Here is a 24247-nt window from a genome sequence, read left to right as displayed (position 1 = left end):
AAGGGAGAGCATCAGCCCCTCCACTTCGGGTCTGCCTCTGTACTGTCCCTCCTGTGACTGTCAGGCTCCCATCCTCTGCCTTCCTGGTTTCCTTCAGCTTGCTGGAGGGCTCCAGTGTCTGTAATTCTGTCCCCGCTCCCCACAAGACTCCCCCCACCACCACTCCATCATCATCTTCTCATAGGTCCTGAACCATCGTTGCAACCAAACAACACACGGAGTTCTTGCTAGGAGGCCCAGGGTCCACCAGCCACAAAGCCTGGCCTAGAGCCAGCCTGCCACCTGGGGCCCGGTCCATCCCCTGTTTCCTGGGGACACTTGACCTCCAGCGAGCACCTACAGGTGATGAGAGAGGGGTCTCTCTGCTCAGAACCTTCCCTGACCCGCTCTTGGCTGGGGTCACCAGGCATCTTCTCTCTGGACAGCCGAAGCTGCTTCATCTCCAGCTGGTGCCATGTTGCCACTGGCCTGCTGCCTCACTTTCCCTGCACAAATTTGCTTTGATGTGGACCCAACTGAAATCCTAACCCTCACCTCCACGGAGTCCTCAATGGCTCACTAAGCCACACACACACATACCCCACCACTTCCTCTTAGGACTGCAGATGGCCCCATTGTATCAGGGCCCCGTTATATCAACCACAGAGTTAAATGTTCAGAGACCCACGGACACTTTGGGACAAGTCTGGCCTGCCTTCTGAGGGGGGTGGGATGGGGTGGAGGGTGTCTGGCTTCATCTCTCAGCTAGCCCAGGTAGTGTTCTTTCAGAACGCCTGGTGCTATGAACACTTAGCTAAGTTCCACACTCACTTGGCCTTCTAGATTGGCAGGTGAAGAGTTTGAGGCTCCAGACCAGGACCACTCAGGGGGAAACAAGTCTGCTTGGGTCCGAAACCTAGGCGTCCTAGTAGCACAGTCTTTGAAGTGCACCGCTGCCAACAGAAATGCCTGCAGTCGGAACCCACTGTAGGCTCTTAGCACAGTGTCAGGAGCCTGGATCCACACCGTGGCATCAGGCTTAGGTTTGGATCCAGTATCACTTCTGGCTCCAGTTGGGTTTCTTTGCTAGAGGGGGCTGCTCCCCAACCCAAGTGTGTCTGGTTGTGTGAGGGTGGAACAGTCAAACCTCAGGTTGGTGGCTGTCCCGTGGTCCTGACAGAGGCAGTGGTCCAGACCCCCGCCCAGCACGTGGCAGGGACCCAGAAGCAGTCAAGGCCTGGCTCGAGGCCCGGGACCCCGCTGGGTGGTCCCCCACCAGCCGCCCCTGCAGCCCCCTCCCGCCCTCACATTCCAGGCCGCCCCGCCCCGCCCCCAGCTCCTGGGCCTCCCAGCCCCCTCCCCGCCAGCCCAGCGTCTGAATCTGCTGATTCCAGCTCGCCAGCCGCGGCCCCCTCCCCTCCTCCTTCCTGGCGGCCCCGCCCCCGGCTGGGCCCCAGCTCCCGCCTGCTGCGCCCCCCACCCTCCTGGCACTGTTCGCCCGCCCTCGCTGCAGCCAGAGGCGGCGGCGGCTGGGCGCCCAGGCCCCGCCCGCCTCGGCCCTTCCCGGGAGGCCGGAGACCTGCTGGGCCCGGCCCTCGGCGGTGAGAGCGGGCGGGCGGGCAGCGGGCGGGTGGAGCCTCCGCGGGCGGGGGCGCGGGCAACGCCTGTCATCGCTGCGGGCCCAGCGGGAGGACGCGCGAACGGCCCGCCGCCGCGCCGCCCGGGGCGTCCCCGCTACTGCCCTCTGCTCTGGGCCGTGCCGGGGCTGGCTTCGCGGCGGCCAGCACGGCGTCTCCCGAGGGCGCGTCCCACCCCGCCGCTGGCTGACCCGCGTGGCTCCGGCCATGCCCTGCTGGCCATGGAGGCTGCTGCTGGCCGCGGGCACGCTCTCGGCCCTGAGCGCCGGGCCGCCGGCGCCCGGGGACCCCTGCCTGGACGAGGGCGGCGCCCCCCGCAGCTGCGTGCCGGGCCTGGTGAACGCTGCCCTGGGCCGGGAGGTGCTGGCGTCCAGCACGTGCGGGCGGCCGGCCACGCGGGCCTGCGACGCCTCAGACCCGCGCCGCGCACACCCGGCCGCCCTCCTGACAGCAGCGGGGGGCACCGCGGGCCCCCTGTGCTGGCGCTCCGACTCGCTGGCGCGCGCGCCCCTGAACGTGACCCTGACGGTGTCTCTGGGCAAGGCCTTTGAGCTGGTCTTCGTGAGCCTGCGCTTCTGCTCGCCGCCGCCAGCCTCCGTGGCCCTGCTGAAGTCGCAGGACAATGGCCGCAGCTGGTCGCCGCTGGGCTTCTTCTCCTCCCGCTGTGTCCTAGACTATGGCCGCCTGCCAGTCCCCACCACCGGCCCAGCAGGCCCGGGGCCTGAGGCCTTATGCTTCCCAGCGCCCCAAGCCCAGCCTGATGGTGGAGGTCTCCTGGCCTTCAGCGTGCAGGACAGCAGCCCCCCAGGCCTGGACCTGGACAACAGCCCGGTGCTCCAAGACTGGGTGACCGCCACGGACATCCAAGTGGTGTTCACCAGCCCGGCAATGCTGACTGATGCCAGGGACTCAGAGGCTGTGCTCCCATATGCCTATTCGGCCACGGAGCTGCAGGTGGGCGGGCGCTGCAAGTGTAACGGGCACGCCTCGCAGTGCCTGCCAGATGCCCAGGGCCACCTGCTCTGCGACTGCCAGCATGGCACCGAGGGCCCAGACTGTGGCCGCTGTAAGCCCTTCTACTTCGACAGGCCCTGGCAGCGGGCCACCGCCAGGGATGCCCACGCCTGCATTGGTGAGGCTCTGGAGGGGGTCCTGGGGAGCTGGGACCAACCAGGTCAGCCTGCCCTTGACCCCATCTCTCGCTGCAGCCTGCTCCTGCAACAGCCACGCCCGCCGCTGCCGCTTCAACGTGGAGCTCTACCGCCTGTCAGGACGGCGCAGCGGGGGCGTGTGCCTCAACTGCCGCCACAACACTGCCGGCCGCCACTGCCACTACTGCAGGGAGGGCTTCTACCGCGACCCGGCTCGCGCTTTGAGTGACCGTCGCGCTTGCAGGGGTGAGCCCCGCCCCCTCCCTCCCAGCAACTGGGTCTCTGTCCAGCCCAGGTCTGACTGAGCTCTTCTCACACCTCTGCCCTCAGCCTGTGACTGTCACCCAGTTGGGGCAGCTGGCAAAACTTGCAACCAGACCACGGGCCAGTGTCCCTGCAAGGATGGCGTCACTGGCCTCACCTGCAACCGTTGTGCACCCGACTTCCAGCAGAGCAGGTCCCCAGTGGCACCCTGCGTGAGTGAGTGACCCTGCCCAGCCTGGGCCCCGGCACCCAGAGTTCCTCTGTTGCCACCTCCCCATCCCTGTGCACCCCCTCCCCCCATTCCAGACCTTCTCCCACCCTCTCTACAGAAACCCCGGACCCTGGGCCCATTGAAGAGAGCAACCCTGTGGACCCTCCGGGTAGGTGGACATTCACCAGGAGGATGGGGGAAGGGTGTGGGTCTTGAAAGGAGGGTGGGGGGCAGTGGGGAGTCGCTCCAGCCTGCCAACCTCTTGCAGACTGCGATGCCCACTGCAGACCCACCCAGGGCAGCTACCGGATCAGCCTGAAGAAGTTTTGCAGGAAGGACTATGGTAGGTGTCCAGGGCCACCTGCCCCTCTCTCCGGCTACCCCATCTCATTTTTCATATCCTGAGCCAAGCTGGTGAACACCACCATTTTCATATCCTGAGCCCATCCCTCACCACCACCTAAAGGCGCCCACCGCCCCCCTACCCTCACCACCCCCCAGGGTTCCCACCGCCCTCCTCCCCCCTGTATCCCCTTCCTCTGAAGCTCCTGCTAGTGATTGTCCTTATGGGTCCACCCACAAGGACACCCAGTGCTCCTGAGTGCGGCCCCGCCCCTGCTTGACCCCGCCCCTCTCGCCTTCCCTGCAGCGGTGCAGGTGGCGGTGGGCGCGCGCGGCGAGACGCACGGCGAGTGGACGCGCTTTCCGGTGGCTGTGCTCGCGGTCTTCCGGAGCGGCGAGGAGCGCGCGCGGCGTGGGAGCAGCGCGCTCTGGGTGCCCGCCCAGGACGCGGCCTGCGGCTGCCCGCGCCTCCTTCCAGGCCGCCGCTATCTGCTGCTGGGGGGCGGGGCCGCGGCCGTAGCCGGGAGCGCGGGGACCCGGGGGCCCGGACTGAGCGCCGCCCGCGGGAGCCTCGTGCTTCCCTGGAGGGACGCGTGGACGCGGCGCCTGCGGAGGCTGCAGCGTCGCGAGCGGCGGGGGCGCTGCGGGGCGGCCTGAGCGCGCGGGCGTAGCGGGGCGCGGCTCCGCATCTCCACTCGGTCTCCCGGCGCAACCGCCTGCCCAGGAGGCTTTGCTTCTTCGCGCCGTGCGCGTCGCCCATCTGGGACACCTGCCTCGCGCCGTCCGCCTCCCTTTCTGGTAGCCTGACAGGGAGGGGTGTGAGAACCAGCGCAATGACACCTCGCTCCTGACACAGGGGTGTGACCACCCCCAAGAACAGATGTGAGTGTTCCTTGGGAAGTTGTCGTTCTCAAGGTCTCTGATCCCTTGGTGCTACCTGCCCTCTCCCAGGGGTACCATGACTACCAAGGTTTGCGAACCCCTGTGGGACCAGACCCTGAAGGGCTCTCCGAGCACCCCTAGGGCCACTGTGGCCCCCAGAACTCTGTGATCTTCCCAAGAGCGTCCCGATCTCCCCAAAAGGCGGCACACCACAGATATGCTAGTGGTCCCTCCACCTTGGGGCTGGGGTCCCCTACACCCATCAGGACCCTCTGGGTGCACAATGCCTCCTCCCCGTCGACATCGCCGCCGTTTCTACTACGTGCGCCTCTAGCCTGGCCCGCCCATCAGCCTGTCTGTCTGCGTGGATGCCCATGTCCCCATCCCTGGCTGCGCCTGTGCCTGCTAAGACCCTGTCTCAGCCAGCTGCCTGTGTCCTGGACTCGGTCCTCGGGCCCCTCGGGGTTTTCCTATGTCCCCCTTGGCTCCGGTCCTGCCACAGGACCCCTTGGGTCCCCTCTGCGCCGGCTCAGGACTGGACGTCGCACCGTAGCGAACGCGTGGTCACAGGTATATGCGGGGCCGGTCAGGCGACCACTCAAGTGGACAGAGGTCACTGCCCACCAAGTGCAGGCTCTCAGTGGTCTCGGGCCTGTCCTCCGCAGGGCCGCGTAGGACCACGCACCCCATCGCTTTGCCCCCGGGGGTCGCGCGTGAGCCCCAGTCCTTCCGCCTGGACCGAGGCGCTCGGCCGGCGCATGCTCCCCAGCGACCTCTGCTTAGAGCCGGCGCGCATGCCCAGAGCCGGCTCGGCGGAGACCCGCGGGCTCTTGGGGTGGGCGGCCGGCGGCGCGTGCTCAGGAGGCGGGGCAGGCGCGCGTCTGGGGCGGCAGGCCCGCGGCGCGCGTGCTCAGGGGGCGGGGCCGGCGGCGCGCGTGCGCACAGCGCCGGCGGCGCGGCGGGCAGAGAAGCGGCGTGGCGGCCGAGGTGGGTTCGCTGCGCGCGGATAGAGGGTGCGGGCCGCCTGGCGGACGGGACACGCCGGGTGTCACCGCAGCGGCGCTGTTGGCGGGAGGGGCTCGCCTTCAGGGCCTCGTCGGAGGTTGGGCGCGCAGGGTTCCCAGCCACTGCGCCAGGGGAGGGAGCACCCGAGCCCGCGCGTCCCCGGCTGGCGGGGCGCGCGTCCGCGGGCCGGACGCTGGTGGCAGCGACCCCAGGGCGGACCGGTGCTCATCGCGTCTCGGAGTTCCCATATGCCACCCCTTCCTGCTGGCATTTTCCGTCCCCTGAGGGGACGGAAACCCTGCTCTGCATTGGTTCACAATTCCAGCCACTCCTTCTCAGAAGGGCACTCACCTGCTGCCCAGGTGCCTACCCCACCCCTGATCCCTGTCTGCAGGTGCCCTCTGGGCCGAGAAGATGGACACCAGGGGCGGCAGGGCACCTTTGGATAAGACAGCTGGAGGTGGTGACATTGACCGCCCTTTGATGCCACCCGTTGGGAGCCGGGGCTCTGCCCACCGCAGGTACAGAAAGCAGGCTTGGCGGTGGGCCTCTTGGGTGGGGACTGCAGGCCAAAGGTTGTCTGGGTGTCACCCCGATATCTGCTGACTGTTGGGTTATCCGCTGCCTTTGTGGCTGCAGTGCCGTTCCTTTATGCAGACGTTCTCCGTAGGGCCCTCAGGCTGGTGGTGCCCCTGGGATCCCTCCAGGGTCAGCAGGTGGCAGTCAGGATGGCAGTTTTCAGCAGGATGTGGTTGTAGATTGGCTTCTGCCCGGGTTGCAGCTCCGCCTTCTCTCTCTGTCCCTGGCACAGAAGTGGCACCAGAAGAGAGGCTTGCAGGCTCTTTTCACCCAAGGGCTGCAGCCGGCCTCCAAAGACTGCCCCTCTTCCTGCGCCCAGCCAGCCCTGTGAGCCAGCCCCAAGCCTCCCTTTTCCCTGTGGCTTGATCCTCATATAATCTTCTCTGGGCTTCTGATAAGGCTTAGCAGGGGGGCAAGGGTCGCAATTGGAAGCTTGAGTCTCCCTGCCCCAGGGCTGGGCAGATCCCCTGGTTTCTCCCTTCCTCCCCGCCCCCCCAACTCCAGACTGCTGTGTAAATGAACCAAGGCGCTGTCCACCGGACCTGTGAGCCAGCTGGCTGTTCTCAGTGGGGTTAAGGGTGACCTTCTGAGAGGCTGATACAATCTAGAAATCCAGGCAGGATTTCATAACAGTAATAAAATTCACCCCCTGGGTCTGCAGGTTCCCCTCCAGGTGGGCCATGCTCACTCTTAAACTCCTGCTAACCACACCTGCTGGGACTGTCCGGCAGGCTGCTTGACCTTGGGCACATGCACTGTACCGACTTCTTGTTGTCACCTGAGCCGGCCTGAAGAGGCATGTTCAGAGTATTTGTCCGCCTTTGGCTTCTGGCCAAAAGAACGTCCATAAAGGCAGCAAAACCCCAAACTCCCAGCAGCTGATCCCTGTCGGACTCCCAGCAGCCCCATAGGCTGGAGGGGAACAACTCCTTCCCTGAGGTTTCTGAGACTGTGAGTCTTTACGGGAGTGGGCAGCCTCATCTTGATCCAGAGGGTTTGAACTACTGACCTTGCAGTAAGCAGCCCACCATGTACCACGTTGAGCGTGTCACCTGTGAGCCTGGTTTGTCTTCCTTGACGACCGTGTCCATGGTGGGAAGAGTGTTTCCCATTAGAAGCAGCAGTTCATCCTCCCAGTGCAGGCCCAGGCCTTGTCCAGAGAAGACACGAAACCTGTCCTCGAAGCTTTCTTTCATTCCGTACACACAGGTTCCTTGGGCTCATGCCTCCCGGGGGAGTCACCATGACAGTCCTGTAGGTTATTAAGCCATATGAGCCTCGGTCCATCCTGGGGCTCAAAGTGGAGGCAGGAGACGGGCAACTGGTCCAGCAGAGGTGGGCACGGCATGCTCTGGGCACACGAAGCTGGCACAATGATGGAACTGGGTTTTGAAGGGTGGTATGGAGTGACCATAGTAGGCAGGCAAGGGGGAACAAATTTAGGGCAATGGTAAGGCAGGCGGAGAGGGTCAGTTAGCACACGCTACCACTCTCGACTAGGAGAGGACACCAGGGAACCCCATATGGCTGGAGCGGGCCTGATCTCTGAGGACAGGGGTTCAGGTACCAGACAGGAAAGGGTGGGACCTCCTGAGCATGGCAGGACACCACTACAGGACTGCAGCGTCTCAGTGGCCTGGTCAGGTGAGTGTTTTCCAGGGAGGGGCTGCTGCAGCCCAGCTGGGAGACAGGGCTTCCTGGTGGTGCGGCTGGTTAGGCGAAGGGCTGCTCACCTCAAGAGTCGGCAGTTCAAACCACAAGCTGCTCCACTGGAGAAGACAACGAGGCTGCCTGTTCCGTAAAGATGCACACTTCTGCTCGGCCCCTATAGGGTCCTGTGAGTTGGAACAGACCGTGGCAGTGGGACGGCAGGGAAGGAGGGATCGGAAAGGGAGAAAGTGCAGCCGCCTGGGTGGGAGCGGAAGAACCCCACTGCCATTGGGACTGTTCCAATTCCCAGCAGCCTTACAGGGTGGGGGCACTGCCCCCAGTCTGACCACAACCGTACATCTCAACCATTCAGCAGACAGCCTAGCACTTAGCCCTGACAAGGGCCACCTGAGCTCCGGAGTAGGAGGAGATAGGAAAACTGACTCCAACTGACTCCAAGAGGTATCTTGGTGTGAGGCCCTTAAAACACCCCCCAACCCCCCCCCCCACACAAAGACTGGTGAATAACCAAGCCCTTGCTCTTCTGTGGGCAGGGGGGATAGGAGCTGGTGGCACAGCGGTTACACATTGGGCTGCTAACCAAGGTCAGCAGTTCAAAGCCACCACCAGCTCCTTAGGAGACAGGCGGGGCTTTCTACTCCCGTCAATAGGAACAGTCTCAGCAACCCACAGGAGCAGCCCTATCTTGCTGGCAGGGAGTCTGGTTTGGTTTGCTGTGGGGGCAGGAGTCCTGGTGGCGCTGTGGATTAAGCGTTGGGCTGCTAAATTAATTCAAGATGGGGTCAGACCCACCACACAGATGAGGCTGTCCACCCTGGACCCTAAGGCTGTCCGGTGCCCTAAGGAACAGTTCAGCCCCTCAAGAGTAAGCTGTTGCCACACAGTCGGTTCCAATTGGGGGGTACAACAGAGTACACAGAGTGAGACCCAGCTCCAGAGAGTGCTCTCGGCTGCTGTCCTTATGGTCGCCAGGCCTTTCTCCCGTGGCACTGCCAGTTGGTTCCATTCATCCAAGTTGGAAGTCAAAAGCAAACTCGTAGCTCCCAGGGACTTCGGTGACGTGCTCATGGGCAAAATGGCACCCACCCTCCGGCCCAGGTGCCTTCCAGGGGCTTTCCTGCCCCCAAACGGGAGGTCCCTTTCTAAAAGGATCCCATTTTTTCTGGAGAGTTGGTCCTGATGAAGAACAGCCAGACCAGCTCCAGAGAGCCTCACTCACAGTGTCTGGCTGGCTTCATAATATGAATCTGGGGCCCCACCTGGTGCTCCTCCCAGGGATCAGCAGCTGGCCCCTGAGAACCCCCTGAGCCTACAGACCCTCAGAGTGCAGCTCCTCCCTGCCCCCACTGAGGGACCTGAGGGAAGGGGGAGATACAGGAGGGTGAGGGAAAGGGAGGCCTCCTCCCAGGAGGGGGGGGAGTGGTCTTTGTCCCTGACAGACAGACTGCTCATCCCACCGTGGGGGCCACCCCAGTTCCTTGTGGGCGCCTTAGGCCTCTGGGCCCCCTCCACACTTGCCATTTGCCCACCCCACCCCCCTGAGCTTATGAGGAGAGCGTCCTGGGTGGTGTCTGTGAACCCAGTTGTTACCCAAAAAACCTGACTCGCTCCCAGCCTGGCGATTCTGGCTCCTAGCAAGCCTGCAGGATAGGGTAGAAACGCCCCCCGCCCCCCCCCCCCCCCGCCCCGTGGGTTTCAGAGACAAACTCTTTACGGAGCAGACAGCCTCATCCTCCACCTGAGGGGAACCTGGTGGTTTCAAACTGCTGATCTTGCGGTGAGCAGCCCGACACAGAATGGCTAGGCCAGCGGGGCTCCCCCGGGCTGAGGGGTTACGATTGTGAGCGGGCAGCTGCACAGGCCGGGAGATGGCTGGCGGTTCGGTGCGGATGGTGCTTCAAGGAGGATCGCCTGTGGGTGGCTCTCCCACTGTGCTCCCACCAGCAGCCCTTGCCCACCCTCAGGTGGGGCCCCCCACTGCCTGCTGCAACTCCTGGCCTGGACGAGATCCCCTAGCCCACCCCATCTCTGGCTTCTCTTCCTGGACAGCCAGGGCATTTGGCTGGATCGTAAAAAAACAACAGCAGCAAACAAACCCGTCGCTGTAGAGTCAGCGTCTGGCCATGTAGACCCTGCATTTCGTGGAGAAGAACTGCGCCCACAGTGTTTTTCTCAGGCTTTGTGCGACCCAGGCCGAAGCAGGCCACCAGCTATTTCTTCTGCAGGGCAGGACACCGGTGGGTTCTGTTGGCCAGCCTTCTAGTGTTGCCAGAGGATTGCTTGGGCCACCCGGGAACGGCTGGACCTCAGGACGGTCAGGGTGTCTTTTAAGCTGAGTCAGCCACACAGACGTGCCCCTCCTGGCCTTCCCTGCCCAAGCCCACCCTCCCTAGATGGTGGTTCCCGCATGGGCAGGGCCATGCGGTGGTGGTCTTTGTGAAGGATTAAAACGACCTCCTGGATTGAAGGGACTACCGAGGCAGGACTCAGTATGGCCTGGGGGACCAGACGGCCAGCATGCTGGCCTCTGCCTTAGCGCCTGTCCCCACCCTCACCTCCGGAATTGCTGATGTCAATACACCTACATCCTCCTTGGGTGAGGCAGGGCCTTCAGGAATGACTGACCTTGCTTCTGGAATGACAATGATTAAATCTGAGTGACACGGTCCCAGACCCGGCTCAGTGTCAGACCTCAGATTCCTCCAGATACCCACCAGTGCTGCCGCCCCTTCCCCCCCAGTACCCCTGTCCCACATAGGTGCCCCGCTCCGAGCTCCCACCAACTCGACGGTATCCTGGGAGGGTTTTTCTATGTCTGCTATGAGGACACGCCTTGGAGCCCCATTTACCTGGGGGCGGGCCAGACCTGGCTGGGGGAGGGGGGGTGCCTGCCAGAGCAGGGGCCCGAGGGCCAAGGCCACAGACCCCAGGCTATGCTGGCCAGACCTGCATTCGAACTCCCAGCCGAGGTAGGCGGAGGGCCAGCTTGCTGGCCCCCGGGGCTGTGACTAAGGCTCCCAAGTGGCTCCGCCCTGTTGTTTTTGGCACTGAAAGGCCTGCCAGCCGTGTGCCACCAGCTGAGCCCTCGTGGTCAGGTGCCGGGGGTGGGGGGTGCGCACGCCAGCCACTAGGGCTATGTGGGAAATGCGGGCCCTGCCCGGGGCCAGCCTGCGTCTTGCCTTCCTGCTTCGTGAACCAGCGGTCACGTGTGTGCCTAGGATACATTGTTGCCCAGCCTCCTGCTGGCCTTCCCGATTAAACGAGCCACCCGGGGCCCCAGTACGGAGCGAGCGGTGTGCTGTGTCTGCCCGTCGCTTCTCTGTCTGCCTCCCTCCCGCCCTCCCGGCCGTAGCTGCAGGTAGGCTGGGCAGAGTGGGTGCCACCTGGGTTAAGAGTCTAGCAGAGCAAAGCGTGGGGGTGGGAGGGGGGCGTGTTTCCAAGTCGCAGGCGGAAGTACTTGGTGCCAATTGGCCTGACAGAAGAGGGGCAAGGACGAGTGTGTCCCCTTAATGGTGGACACCCTGTCTCCCGAAGTGTAACGGGTGGAGGCGTGGAACTGCTGGGTGGCTGAGGCCACACGTGGAGGGCAGGCCTCCCGATGCTGAAGGTGGGGCCCAGGAGGGGCTAGGGGCAGGGGGGCTCATGATGTGGTGGCTGTGAGCCAAGATTCAGGGTCCTTGGATAGCTTCTGGGGTGGGGGGGGGCCCAGATGGCTTCCTCCACATAGACCTAGGGGAGGCAGAAGGGTCATGGGGTGCCATCAACTGGGGAGGAGCTGGTGAGGGAGGGGCAGCAGCGGTGGCACCTCACTTCGAGGGAGCCCCGGAGCTGGCCTTGTAGCCGCCGGGAGAGGTTGCAGAAAGGTTTAGCTGTCCTCTGTGTCCTGCAGGGGCCCAGACAAGAGGAAAGGCAGACTGGACAAGGACCGGGTGGGGGAGGAGGAAGCAGGCCCTGGCTGGCAGGGACCAAGGGACAGGGACCCCACAGAGGGATCACTGAAGACACAGGAATGTGGGGCCCTTGAGGTGCCGTCCAGGGTCCAGGGGAGGCCCTGGCCCTCCAGAGGTGATGAGGAAGCCCATACCACCAACCCCTTTATGGGGAGTGAGGAGGAGAGCTGGCAGTCGAAGGAGCTGGCGCCTCGGGCAAGGATAGGCTGCCAGGGAGACCTGCCAGGTGGCACCAGGGCCAGCTTGCAGGTCAAGGGTGCGCGCGCGGTTTCCCCTGGGGCTCCGGCCGGGGCACACGCCAGGCCAGCCAGCTCTGGGCCTGAGGCAAGAGCTCTCTGCCAGGGTTTGTGGGAATGGTCTTGGCGATGGCGGGTGAATGGTGAGCGGGACATGGTGACCGCAGGCCACACAGGACTCACCTGGACCCAGTGACCAGACACGGGTGTCCACCCACAACTCTCCTAGCCCAGAACTTCTGGCAGCTGCCCCGCTGTCCCCACAGCACTGATCACCAGAGATCTTTCCAGAATAAGCCTCACAGTGGGAGGCCCAGGAAATCCTCGGTGGGCACCTCCCCCTCCCCTCAGGCTCATTCTTGCTGCATGAGGGGGTCCTTCGTGGAGAATGTCCCCCATGCACTCTGTACCCCAGATGGGTCCCCAGCCCCCAGGGTATCTCCCCACTCACGACTCCCGGGAGGGAATTTCCTCGGCCATCGGCCAGGTACCTGGTGGCCCGAGGGAGGGGGTGGGCTGGGAGGCCAGCTGGCAGAACGTCCTGCACCCCAGGGTCCTGGGCAGAGGAGCTGACACAAAGTGCCACCAGCTGGCCATGCCTGGGGGCCATGGAGATCCTTGGGGCTGGGCTGGGTGTGGGCAAGAGGAGGGGCCAGGAGGCTATCGATGCCACCTGAGTAAGGCAGGGCACATGTACCCACTGCTGGCCTCCCTCCAGCCCCTGCCAGGGCCACACCGAGGCCTCCATTCTCTCCCTGAACTGTGCCCCAGGGGCCATGCGACCCTGTCTGGTCACTCTGGCTTGGCCTGGCCGTCCGTAGGGACTGTGCCAAGCTGGTGCCACGTTTGTGCCCTTGCTGCCTTCACTTTCTGTCTGTCCCCCACGTCACCAGGGCCCCGGCCACCCTTCCCGCTCTGCACCCTCAGTGCCTGCCAGCTTGGGGTGGGGTGTTCTGAAATCTATGATGGGAGCTGTCCCCCAGAGCCAGCCTTCCTCTTGTTCCCTGGGACTTCTCCCACCAGCTGATTCGTGCTCACAGCAGGGCCTGCCTGCTCTGGTGCAGGGGTAGGGGGATGTGTTCCGAGGCTGCCTGGTCTCCGCTCGGAGTTGGTGGGTCCAAACCGCCCACCTTTCCATTAGCACCCCAGAGCTTGCCTAACCAGCCCCTCCCCCTGCTGCTTGCTTACCATGGTGGCAGTTGGCGGGGGCCAAACCCTGCCCCACACACTGTGCCCCACTGCCTCCCTTCACCAGGCCCTTTCGGGGCACCCAGCCTAGCCCTATGGGAAGAGAAGGCCCGGGTCACGGTGACAGCTGAGGCCTGGTGGCTGGGGCCCCTGTTCCAAGGGGAGTATGTTATTCAGAGAGGCCAGTTGGGGGCCTGTCTGTCAGCAGAAGTGAAGTCCTCGTCTCGGGGCCACAGGGATCCTAACATTCAAGGCCACTCACCTCTGGGGCGCCCTCAGGACCCTGCCACCTCCAATAGGCCGGCGAGCATCCCTAAAATCCTGGTGGCAGGGAGACGGCTGCAGCCACCCGGGCAGCCCTGTGTGCCAGGGTGGGCGGGCGCATTGGCTAAGCCCTCACAACTAATCCCCACACACAATGGGCTCTGAGCACGCCCAATGGACCGTGGCCCTCCCGGCTGCTGGCCGAGCTTAGCGGGAAACCAGACTCCACCCCAGATCGCCACCTCCCCTTGTTGGCTGCCCCTGGCACCTGCCCTTCATGTCTGCAGTGTCCTCCACACCCGGTGCTCACACCCAGCTGGCGTCCCCTCCACCCACTCACTGCCCACAAGTCAACTCCCACTCCCAGCCCGTGGCATTCATACCTCTCTCAAACAGCAGTAGCGGGGCACGCTCTGCACCACCAGGCCTCTCCCCCACCGCTCTGTCCCCCATCTGCAGTGGTTCTCAGCCCCACAGGATGCCACGGGGAATCTTCCCGTCTGTCTGGAATTACAGACCAGACCTGGAATTAGAAGCCAGGACCAAAGATGCAAAGTGCCATCCCACCCCAGGCCACGGAGCCAGCCCCTCCGCGAGACTCAGCCTGGGGTAGCGCTATGGACAGTACAGGGTCTGTGACGAAAAAGGGGGGCCTAAGGCAAGGGGCTTTTCCAGCACAGTCCTGGATGGGCAGGGGCAGAGAGCACCTCACCTGCACAGGGCTGTGCCCGTCAACAGGCGGGGGTCATGGGCTCCCCATGACCGACAGACAAGGAAGCTTCAGTACCAGGAAGGTGACTGGCCTGTCCCAGGACCAGGTGTCCCGGCGGTGAGGCCTGGCTGGCTCTTGAGTGGGACGTCGTCCAGCTGCACTGCCTCCGGTCAGGTCGCTCTGCCAGCAACCCGGCCGTGGGGCCATGGGGCCATGGTCAGCAATGGGGTAGGAGTCAGCTGTGTCTGCAGGTGGGTACACAAGCCAGACGGTCCCCCAAGCTGTGAACAACCCCCCCCCCCCCCCCCCGCTTCCAGAGTGCAGCGGGCTGCTGTCACCCATTGGCTTCTGGACCTGGCCTCTCCGACCTCGACCTCGCTATCTGTCATGCCCCTGTCCTTCCTACAGAATAAAGCGACTCTCAGCCGCCACTCCAGCCCTGGTTGGTTTTACGTTTTGATTGGCGAGATTTTACAGAGCAAGTGGGTTCCCCGTGTTGTCGTAAGCACGTTTTGTTTGGTGACACAAGTTGCCGCCCCCACAGCCTACTCTCGCTCTTACCCCCACGTTACCTCCCGCCCCTTCCTGCCTGCTGAGCGCTGCCCCGGCAGACGGGGCCTTGGTCTCGGGAGAGTCTGACTCCCTGCTTGGTGATTCAACTCCTTCTCGGCCAGCCACTCCTTGGGCTTCAAGTCCTTTTCCAGGAACTGGTCTTTCCGGGTCACGGGGCCCAACGTATGAGACCAAGCTCGCCATCCCCCCCTTCCGAGGCCCTTTCTGGCTGAACTGCAAACACAGATCTCTCTGTCCTCCCGGCCACGCACAGGACTCTCGCTGCCCTCTCGACACCCTCACCTACAGACAGCGCATCGTCCGCGGTCTTCCTTGTTCAGTGTCCAGCGTCCATCCGTATCTGAGGCCGCTAAAAAGACCATCTCTGACAAAGTGACACCCATCTTTTCAGTGTCACGCTGGGTGACGCCGGGGGTCAGAAAGAGAGGAAGACTCTTGGCGATGTGGACTGGCACGGTGGCTACAGCGGTGGGCTCAGACGAAACCCAGTGGTGAGAGGGTGGCGTGGGACGGGGCAGTGTTTCGTTGGTTCTGCTGCACACTGGGCCGCTGTGGTTCAGAGCCAGCTGACATCCCCATTGCTGGGCACGGCGTGGGCCAGGGGAAGGGACTTCAGTTCCAGGCCTGCAGGGTGCCTGAGGGCTGCCATGGTCTCGGGACTAGACTGGTAGGTGGTCTCTCAGGGTCTCCGGTTCTGGTCCACGTTCTCTTCCCATCTGGGACCTTCTGGTGCATGCCTTTTAGTTCTGGTTCTTCTGGTCTCAGGGTCTGGAGGCTGGGGATCCTTTGGACTAAATTGCCCCCCAGAGTCTTTGGCTGAGACGAGACCCGTTTTTGTACCTTTGGTGGCCCTGGGCCTGGCTTTACAGACTATGTGAGGAGGTCCTGGGACTGATCTGCCAGCCTTGGAAACAGCACTCTCTTGCACCAAGTGGGGGTCTGGGAGGCTGCCCTCCAAATCTGGCATGCCCCAGGGCTGCTCACTGCCAGTGAGGAGTCTGTGGCTCCCAAAGGTGCTGGAGATGCCTGGGCCGCTGAGCTTTGCAGTTTAATATTCAACCCCACCTGGGGCCTGGCCAGGCGAGCTCTGGTCTGCCGGGCTCGTTCTGGTGCGAAGTCTGACCGTGGTCCTGAGACAGAACTGGTTCCTTCCCGAGCCCGGCAGGCGGCACGGGTCTGGGCTCCCCTCCAAGCTGAGCCGCCGATGCGCCCTGTAGTGGGGGTAACCCTCTGTAAGCAGCTGTGCCAGGGGATGGCTGTGGGTGCCGAGCATGCCCACTGCTCTGACCTTCAAACTGGCAGGGAGACCCCCCTCCTGGGGATGCTTTAAATGATGCCCTCAGAGGACTGTGGGGAGCATCCCGTGGGAGGGCATCGCCAACACATGTGTGGGTCTTCGCTGCCCCTTGCCACACGCCACTAACACGCGGTGTCTTCCTTCTTGCGTGTAGATGAGCCTGCTCCTCACCCGCACCTTGCTGAGCGGCGTCCTGTGACTCGTGGGCACCCGTCTGCACCCAGCACAGAAAGGTCAGTAGGAGCATCCGGCCCCGAAGTCACTGTGTGCCCCCCGCCCCGCCGAGCTCTGTGGCTCCCTTTCTACCCGCCTGTCTCAGGTTGCTCATAATGGAACGGTGACCGGGAGTCCCCTGGGAGCTGGGGTGGGGAATCACCATAGTCATCCCTCACGACCCTCCCCAGCCCCGGGGAACTTTCCCTCCAGTGAGCTCTCTGGATACTCGGGGACCCAGGCCAGTGAAGGCCAGGAGGCCCGCTGCGCCTTCGGGAGCCCTGCCCCGTAGGGAGCTTCACGTTCGTCAGGCCGCAGCTCCAGCCCTGCAGCCGCTCTGTGGGAGAGAGGGGCGGCGTTACAGCTCGGGAACCCACAGGGGCCCCTCCAGGGCAGTGGGCAGGTTGGGTGCATCCTCACCCCTGCTGCTGCTCTTGTGGTTGGCAGGCGCTGTCACCAGACCCACGGCATCCCCGCTGGTGTCGCCAGAGCAGGGCTGCCCGAGGGGTGGGACCCCAAGGCGAGACCTTCCCGAAGCAGACCGCCAGGCCCCTCTCCTGAGGCACCTCTGGGTACTTCCGAACCACCTGCCTCTTGGCTCGCCACCGAGCGCCGCCACCAGTGGCTCCTTGCACACAGAAAGTATCACCCGGCACCTCCTGAAAACAAAGAGCAAAAATCCCCTGGCCATTGCGTTGAGTTGATTCTGACTTTGCAGCCACTCTGTAGGGCAGAGAAAAGCTCCGTCCCGCTGTGGGCCTCCGAGACTTGTCAGTCTGAACGGAGCAGAAAGCCTCCTTTTTCTTCCAAGGAGTCGCGGGTGGGCTTGAACTGCCGACCTTGTGGTTAGCCACCCGATGCCTAACGCAGTGCACGGCCAGAGCTCTGCTGTCTAAATACACCCACCGGCTCTCTGTGGGCCGAGGCAGGGGGCAGGCTGAGGCAGCCAGGCATCTCACACCCCGTCAGCCACTCCCTCCACGGCACTTCCCAACTAAGACAGACCAGGGAGAGAACCCTGATGATCAAGCAGGTGGTGCCAAGGGCCGGGATTAGAAGGTGCGCGGAAGAGCTGCAGGGTTTTTAAGTTAGAGGCCCGCTGGTGTCCCCTGTGAACTCACAGTGTCTAAGGCCCACGTTTCTTGCTCGCACAGGGTGCGGCATGGCAGGCAGGCTGGCAAAGGGCCACCGGGGAGGCAACTGCTGCATCTAGCCGCATTTCAGCGCCCTCCGGTGCCCGGCAGACAACGCAGGGGGCCCCCGGCTGCTCCCCAACCCCCGCTCTCGGGGCATACCCCGCACGATGGACTCCCTGGGGTACAACTGCTTTGTGGACCGAGAGAAGATGGACGCAGCCATCCAGGACCTGGGCCCCAAGGAGCTGAGCTGCACGGAGCTGCAGGAGCTGAAGCAGCTGGCGAGGCAGGGCTACTGGGCACGCAGCCACGCCCTGCGGGCCAAGGTGTACCAACGGCTGATCCGAGACATCCCATGCCGCACAGTCACGCCCGACGCCAGCGTCTACAGTGACATTGTGGGCAAGATCGTGGGCAAGCACAGCAGCAGCAGCCTGCCTCTGCCCGAGTTCGTGGACAACACGCAGGTGCCCAGCTACTGCCTGAATCCGCGGGGCGAGGGCGCCGTGCGCAAGATTCTCCTCTGCATCGCCAACCAGTTCCCCGACATCTCCTTCTGCCCGGCACTGCCGGCCGTGGTGGCGCTGCTGCTGCACTACAGCCTGGACGAGGCCGAGTGCTTCGAGAAGGCCTGCCGCATCCTGGCCTGCAACGAGCCGGGCCGCAAGCTGGTGGACCAGAGCTTCCTGGCCTTCGAGTCCTCCTGCATGACCTTCGGCGACCTGGTGAACAAGTACTGCCAGGCCGCCCACAAGCTGATGGTGGCCGTGTCCGAGGACGTGCTTCAGGTCTACGCTGACTGGCAGCGCTGGCTCTTCGGCGAGCTGCCGCTCAGCCACCTGGCCCGCGTCTTCGACGTCTTCCTGGTCGAGGGCTACAAGGTGCTCTACCGCGTGGCCCTGGCCCTCCTCAGGTTCTTCCACAAGGCGCGGGCTGGGCAGCCGCCGGAGCCGGACCGCGTGAGGCAGGACATCCGGGCCTTTGTCAAGGACATCGCCAGGACCGTGTCTCCCGAGAAGCTGCTGGAGAAGGCCTTCGCCATCCGGCTCTTCTCCCGCAAGGAGATCCAGCTCCTGCAGATGGCCAACGAGAAGGCACTGAAGCAGAAGGGCATCACCGTCAAGCAGAAGAGGTAGTGGGGGGCCGGCGGGTCGGCCGGGCACAAGGGTGGGGGTGGGGGGTACAGCAGGGCGACTGGGCGTGTGGGACGACACTACATAGGATGCAGGGGGATGGCCAGGCATGAGGGACAGGAGCGGATGGGGGGTAGGGGGCCGCTGGGAGCGAGGGGTGGACATGGGGGGTGCAGCTGGGCAGCTGGCTATAAGGGACAGGGCTGACCGAGCTCAGAAGACAGGGGTACAGCTAGGGTGCAGAGGGTTGAATAAGATGGCACAGTGGGGTGGAGAGTGGGTTAGGGGATAGGGGTACAGTGGGTGGCCGGGGCAGTGTGAGCTGCAGCAGGGGGTTTGTCTGGGGACACTGGCTTGCCCTGTGAGTCTCTTAATCTGTCCACCCATCTGTCCTTCGTGCCTGGAGAGGAGCACGTGGGTAAAGAGAGCCAGGCCTGGGCTGCCACTGGCCACCCTGGCAGCCGGGCTCACTTCAGAGTGCTGGCCAGCCCACTCGCCCTCCAGCTGCGGAGCCCACACCAGCCTGGGCAGGCCCCCGGCACCCCTGAGAGGGCAGGCCGCCCACCCACTGACCGCTGTGTGTCTGTTCTCTCCTCTCCTGTCGCTCCCTCCTGTCTCAGTGTCTCCCTTGCTAAAAGGTAGGTCTGCGAGCGCGCCACACCCCCACCAGCCCCTGGGGCTTCGCTGGCGGCTGTGGGGCTCAGGGCTTCCGTCTGTCTGTCTGTTTGTCTGTCTACTTGGCTGCTTTTGGGGTGCTACCCACGTCCGCTTGGCTGACCCCAGCCCTTCTCTGGTCAGAGCTCAGTCTGTCTGTTTTCCTAGGGGCAGAGCCACTCTGGTCTCACTCAGGCTAGCCCTGCCCCCCTCCCCTCCGCCGCCAAGAGTCAGAACTCTGTCTCTTGCCGCCACCTGAGAACCAGGTGCCACACCCAGATGTGTTGACAGGGCCCCTGCAGGCTCAGATTCAGCGCAGGGTGGGGACGTGGAGGGGCTGTGGGGGCATTGGGGTAGAGAGCATGATCTGAGCTGGCTGCCCCACCCCCCCGCCCCCAGGCAGTTCGTGCACCTGGCTGTCCACGCAGACAATTTCCACTCGGAGATCGTCAGCGTGAAGGAGATGCGGGACATCTGGTCGTGGGTCCCCGAGCGCTTCGCCCTCTGCCAGCCCCTCCTGCTCTTCTCCTCATTGCAGCACGGCTACAGCTTGACCAGGTGCCCAGGCTCCCTCCGCCCCTCCCTCAGCACCCATGTCCCTCTGCACAGTGTTCCCTGAGGTGGGGCCCCCTCTAGACCCCATCTTCCCTGCAGCGCTAGCCCAGCTCCTGTCTGCTGGGGTACTGTCTGAGGGGGTCTGTTCTGAGTCTTGTGCCCCTGGCAGGGGCTACCAAGAACAAGCTCACAGCGGGGCCCCTGAGTACCTGGCCAGGGCCTGGCCCGCCCACCGGAAGCGCAGTCTCCAGGGTCTGCTATATGGCCAGTGGGCACTAGTTGTTCTGGCCCCGGACCACTGTGCCACGCTGGCATGTGCGGATCTCTCTTCCAGGTTCTACTTCCAGTGTGAAGGCCATGAGCCCACACTCTTGCTCATCAAGACCACGCAGAAGGAGGTGAGGCAGGGTGGGATGGGGGCTGGGCATGGCTGGCAGCCAGACTCCTTGGATAGCTTAGGGTGGGGGTGGGGGGCTTCAGATGCAGGACAGGGCCAGTTCTCTGCTGAGAGCAGTACCCAGTACCTAAGGCCATCCTGTCCCCTGCCCCAGCCCCCACAACTAGGTGGGCCCTGCAAGCCACAGCCCACCACTGACCCCTGTTCCCCAGGCTCTGCCTATTCAGTGGCCATCAGCAGGAGGCCAGGGGACATGCCAGGGGCAACCTCAAGCCACCACCAAATGCCCTGGTCAGTGCAGGGGCTTCTGGTCCCCCAGCCTTCATCTTGTGACAAGTGCTTCCAGTCCAGGCACTCCAGGGGCGCGACCCTCTACTCTGTGGGGCAGTCAGATGCTCTTCGAGCAGCAGGTCCTTGGCTGTTCTTGAGTGGAAGCCTCTTCCAGAAGTTTCTGCCAGTGGTGCTTCCAGAGGCTTAAAGGGGAGGCCCATTGGTGTTCTGAAAAGGGAAATGAGGCCTTGCCCCACCCCTCAGTCAGTCCTGCCCCACAGTCAGCCCCACCCTTTCCACAGGTGGAGGGAACAGGGGGGGACCCCACCCTGGTGGGAGAAGAGACTGTTGGCTTCTTTGGGTTAAGGTGTCCCCGTCCCGCCCCCCACGTGCCCCCTGGGCCAGCAGTGCCTCACCTGCCTCTTTCCCAGGTCTGTGGCGCCTACCTGTCTACAGACTGGAGCGAAAGGAAGAAGTTTGGGGGCAAACTGGGCTTCTTCGGAACGGGGGAGTGCTTCGTGTTTCGGGTGAGTGGGGCTGGCTCAGCCACACTAGCAGCTACCCCAGACCCCACGGGCTCCTGACCAGTGGCTGATACGCCATCCGGGAACCACTTCCCCCTGAAGTGACTCCGCTCACAGCCCCGTCACCGCGTCTCTGGTCTGACCTTTCATGGACGGCCTTCCACTTCTGGGTTTGGTGCCTAGGCAGGGGCTATGGACACGGCACGGCTGCCCCACACCCTGTCCCTCCCTCCCAGCTACAGCCCGAGGTCCAGCGCTACGAGTGGGTGGTCATCAAGCACCCAGAGCTGACCAAGACGCCCCTGATGCCCCCCGAGACCACGTCCACCCCCGCCGTCTCCACCGAGCCTGCCGACCGCCTCTCGCCCTTCTTGTCCGCACGCCACTTCAACCTGCCCTCCAAGACAGAGTCCCTGTTCATGGCCGGGGGCAGCGACTGCCTCATCATAGGTGGGCCGCCGAGACGCCGTCCCCCAACTAGGCGGGGTCTCCACAGCCCCACGGGGGTGGGCACGGGGCCAGCCTCCCCAGGCCAGGGTGCCAAAGCTAGTGAGGCGCCTGAAGAAAAGCCTCAGGTTAGCGCCAGCACCGTGCGAGAGCACACCCTGGGGAGCCCCCATGGGGCAGTGCTGGGCGGGGCAGCAGGGGCACTGACGCGGAGAATGGCCTTCCCAGGCGGCGGGGGCGGCCAGGCGCTCTTCATCGATGGCGACCTGAACCGGGGCCGGACAGGCCACTGCGACACGTTCAACAACCAGGCCCTCTGCTCCGAGAACTTCCTGGTGGCAGCTGTCGAGGCGTGGGGCTTCCAGGACCCTGACACCCAGGCCCCCAGCCAGTGACCGCGCTGCCCGCATGGTGACCGAAGGGGCGGGGTGCAAGGGGGACCCCCACCGTCTGGGGTGGGCCGTGGGAGGGTCTCACACAGGCTTTTCCCTCCCCGGCCCTGTGTAGTTCAGAGCCCAGGAGGCACTGAGGACTGGTGTGTCCTCGGCACCCCCTGCTGGTGCTCCTTAGTATCACACACAACGGACCAGCGGCCACAGCCCCCATCCCCCATCGAGGGGCCCCTGTCCACCTCCCTCCCCCACCCCTGCTGCGTTTACAGCTTCAGGCGGGGAGGTGGGGGGCCCAAAGAAGACCCATATTTCTGTCTCCTCAGGGCCTGGACCAGCCATGGGGCCCCAGCAACATCCCCGCCACGCTGTCGGAGCTGCCCCCGGCCACGCCCTGCAGCCTGTGTCCCGACTCGCTGTGTCACTGGTGTGCCAGGGCCCCACGCCCCCAGCCCCCTCCCACGCATGCACTCCTCCGTCTCCAGCAGAACCATCCCTCCTGGGCCACACACATTGCTGACCCTCGTCCTCGGGTGGCTTGCATACACAGCCACCACACGGCACGGCTGTCCGATCCTGCGCTGGTGGGCAGCAGCGACAGGCAAACACAGTCAGGACTCTGAAGGATGACCCCTCCCATACGGTGACCCCTCAGCTGGTCCTGAGGGCCAGCACCGTGGGAAAGGGGCACACAGGTTGTACTGACCCACCAGCCTAGGGGAGCCCTGGGACCTGGCACTCTCAGCCCTACCATGTGGCCTCCCAGTTCCCCCTCACTCCTCCCGTGGGAGTTGTCCCACCGTCCCTCCAACTGAAGCCACCCCCAGATGGGGCCACAGGGGTACAGGCAGAGGACCAGGAAGCCAGCAGTGATGTTGAAAGTCAGTTTTCCCAACTATGAAATTGACGCCAGGCTCTTCTTATGGGTGGGGCCCCCCTCCTCTGAGTCCCCCAACCGTTGCCTGTACTGCCAAGTTAAGGGAAGATTAAACTGTGCCTCGTTACATCGACTTGGGCTCCCCGCCTGCTCTCTGCCTCCCACGCCCCCAGGAGCCCCGATGAAACATCCCCCAGGCAGTACGGGGTTCACAGGCTTCTTATCTCCGCAAGACAGGGAACCCACAAAACCAAACGTCGTGGAAGCTGCTGAACTTGGAATTCAGTGTGGTGTGTGAAGGGTTCCTCCACAGGCTTCTGCTGGGCCCCTGCCTGGGGGTTCCTGGCACGCATTCTGGGGTGTGCCTCCTGGCGCGTGTGTGTTTGTGAAATAGCCCCTTCTCCTTGCTTCACGTGGTGGCTTCTGTCCGTGCTGATGACTGTCCTCATTGTTGTCCCACATGGTAACTGGTATTGGCTGTTGAGTCCCGAGACCCCGCATGACAGAGTAGACCCGCCCCATGGCGTCTCCTGGGCTGTCAGCTTTCTGGAAGGAGGCGTGTTGACCCTGCACCGAGCATGCTCACTGCTGGAAGAAGAGTCGGTGATTCAAACCCACCAGCCGCTCTCTGGGAGAGAAAGGAGGCTGTCTGCTACCCTAAAGAGGGACTGTCTCAGAGACGCGCAGGGGCAGTGCCAGTCTGTCCTACAGGGTTTCATGGACTGGTCTCTCCCACAGAATGCTGGGTGGGTCCAGGCCGCCAACTTTGTGGCTAGCAACTGAGCACTGAAACATGGTGTCCCCTAGAGCAGCGGTTCTCAACCTGGGTGTCGGGACCCCTTTGGCAGGTCAAACGACCCTTTCTCAGGGGTCTCCCTATTCATAACAGCAGCAAAATGACAGTGATGAAGTAGCAACGAAAGTAATTGTATGGTTGGGGGTCACCACCACATGAAGTACATGAAGGTAAAAAAGCTCCAAACGTCGTTAAAGTCAGTTCATTCAATTCAATGCCTCTGGAAAGAAGCCCGAACTTTGGGGCTTCTGGAAACCCATTTCCCAAACAACAGCATCGGTCTAGGGTGGCTGAATAAGAGGGTCCGTGTTCTCTTCCCCCCCCTGCCGTCCAGCCGTGTGCGCCCCATGTGTTTTAAGGCATTGTGAGCATTCCAGAGGCGCCTCTGAGGCAGGGACCCTGCATGGTCAGTGACCTGCAAGCCTCTCCGTACGGGAACCTGCTGGCACAGTGGACAGCGGGTAAGGCATTTTGGCAATTCCAAACGTTGGCAGATAGAAACACCCCGCCCCTGACCCCAGCCATTCCACCGAGAAAAGACCAGGCATCTGCACCCAGAGGATGCAATGAGTTCTCCGCCGCCAGCACGCGGGCCGCCGTAGGTCGGATGGAACCGTGACCCTCAGCAGCCGCTCTTTCCTGTGCCCAACGTAAAGGGAGCCCTAGGGGTATAGTAGACCATGCCTTGAGTCGCTACCCACAAGGTCAGCAGTTCGAACCCCCTGGCCACTGCCTGGGAGAAAGATGAGGCTTCCTGCTCTCTTAAAGATGAGGCTGCTCTGGCTACGCCCAGGGGCAGTTCCGCTCTGCACCGCAGGGTGGCCGTGAGGCGGAATGGCAAGTTTGGTTTACGTGCACGGCTCTGCCAGGTGGATTATATCCCAGTTCTGTGACCGGTGTTGCCCCCTCTTTTGA

General features: G+C 63.5%; 2 protein-coding genes across 6 annotated transcripts; both read left to right on the top strand.

Moving 5' to 3' along the window:
- The first annotated feature begins 1712 nt into the window (after positions 1-1712).
- Positions 1713-4241, top strand: NTN3 (netrin 3). Its single transcript, XM_075528261.1, has 6 exons — positions 1713-2748; positions 2825-3013; positions 3098-3247; positions 3361-3411; positions 3511-3585; positions 3892-4241. The coding sequence occupies exons 1-6, from the start codon at positions 1824-1826 to the stop codon at positions 4239-4241; spliced, it is 1740 nt and encodes a 579-aa protein (XP_075384376.1). The 5' UTR covers positions 1713-1823.
- Positions 4242-5398: 1157 nt separating this feature from the next.
- Positions 5399-22692, top strand: TBC1D24 (TBC1 domain family member 24). Of its 5 annotated transcripts, XM_075564424.1 has the most exons (11): positions 5408-5453; positions 5866-5992; positions 16096-16174; positions 17309-18422; positions 19044-19061; positions 19477-19635; positions 19967-20030; positions 20731-20826; positions 21060-21273; positions 21499-21681; positions 21986-22692. In XM_075564424.1, exons 4-10 carry the CDS (start codon positions 17458-17460, stop codon positions 21663-21665), a joined length of 1683 nt encoding a protein of 560 aa, XP_075420539.1. In that variant the 5' UTR covers positions 5408-5453; positions 5866-5992; positions 16096-16174; positions 17309-17457; the 3' UTR covers positions 21666-21681; positions 21986-22692. The 5 variants fall into 5 exon arrangements, with proteins under 5 accessions (XP_075420538.1, XP_075420541.1, XP_075420542.1 ...); XM_075564423.1 differs by lacking the exon at positions 5866-5992 and having other exon boundaries at positions 5399-5453; XM_075564426.1 differs by lacking the exons at positions 5866-5992; positions 19044-19061 and having other exon boundaries at positions 5399-5453.
- The last annotated feature ends 1555 nt before the right edge of the window (positions 22693-24247 follow it).

Source organism: Tenrec ecaudatus, chromosome 12, assembly GCF_050624435.1.
Source record: "Tenrec ecaudatus isolate mTenEca1 chromosome 12, mTenEca1.hap1, whole genome shotgun sequence".
Lineage (NCBI taxonomy): Eukaryota > Metazoa > Chordata > Mammalia > Afrosoricida > Tenrecidae > Tenrec > Tenrec ecaudatus.
Note: the sequence above shows the minus strand (reverse complement) of the source record. Positions and strands in the feature narration are given on the sequence as shown.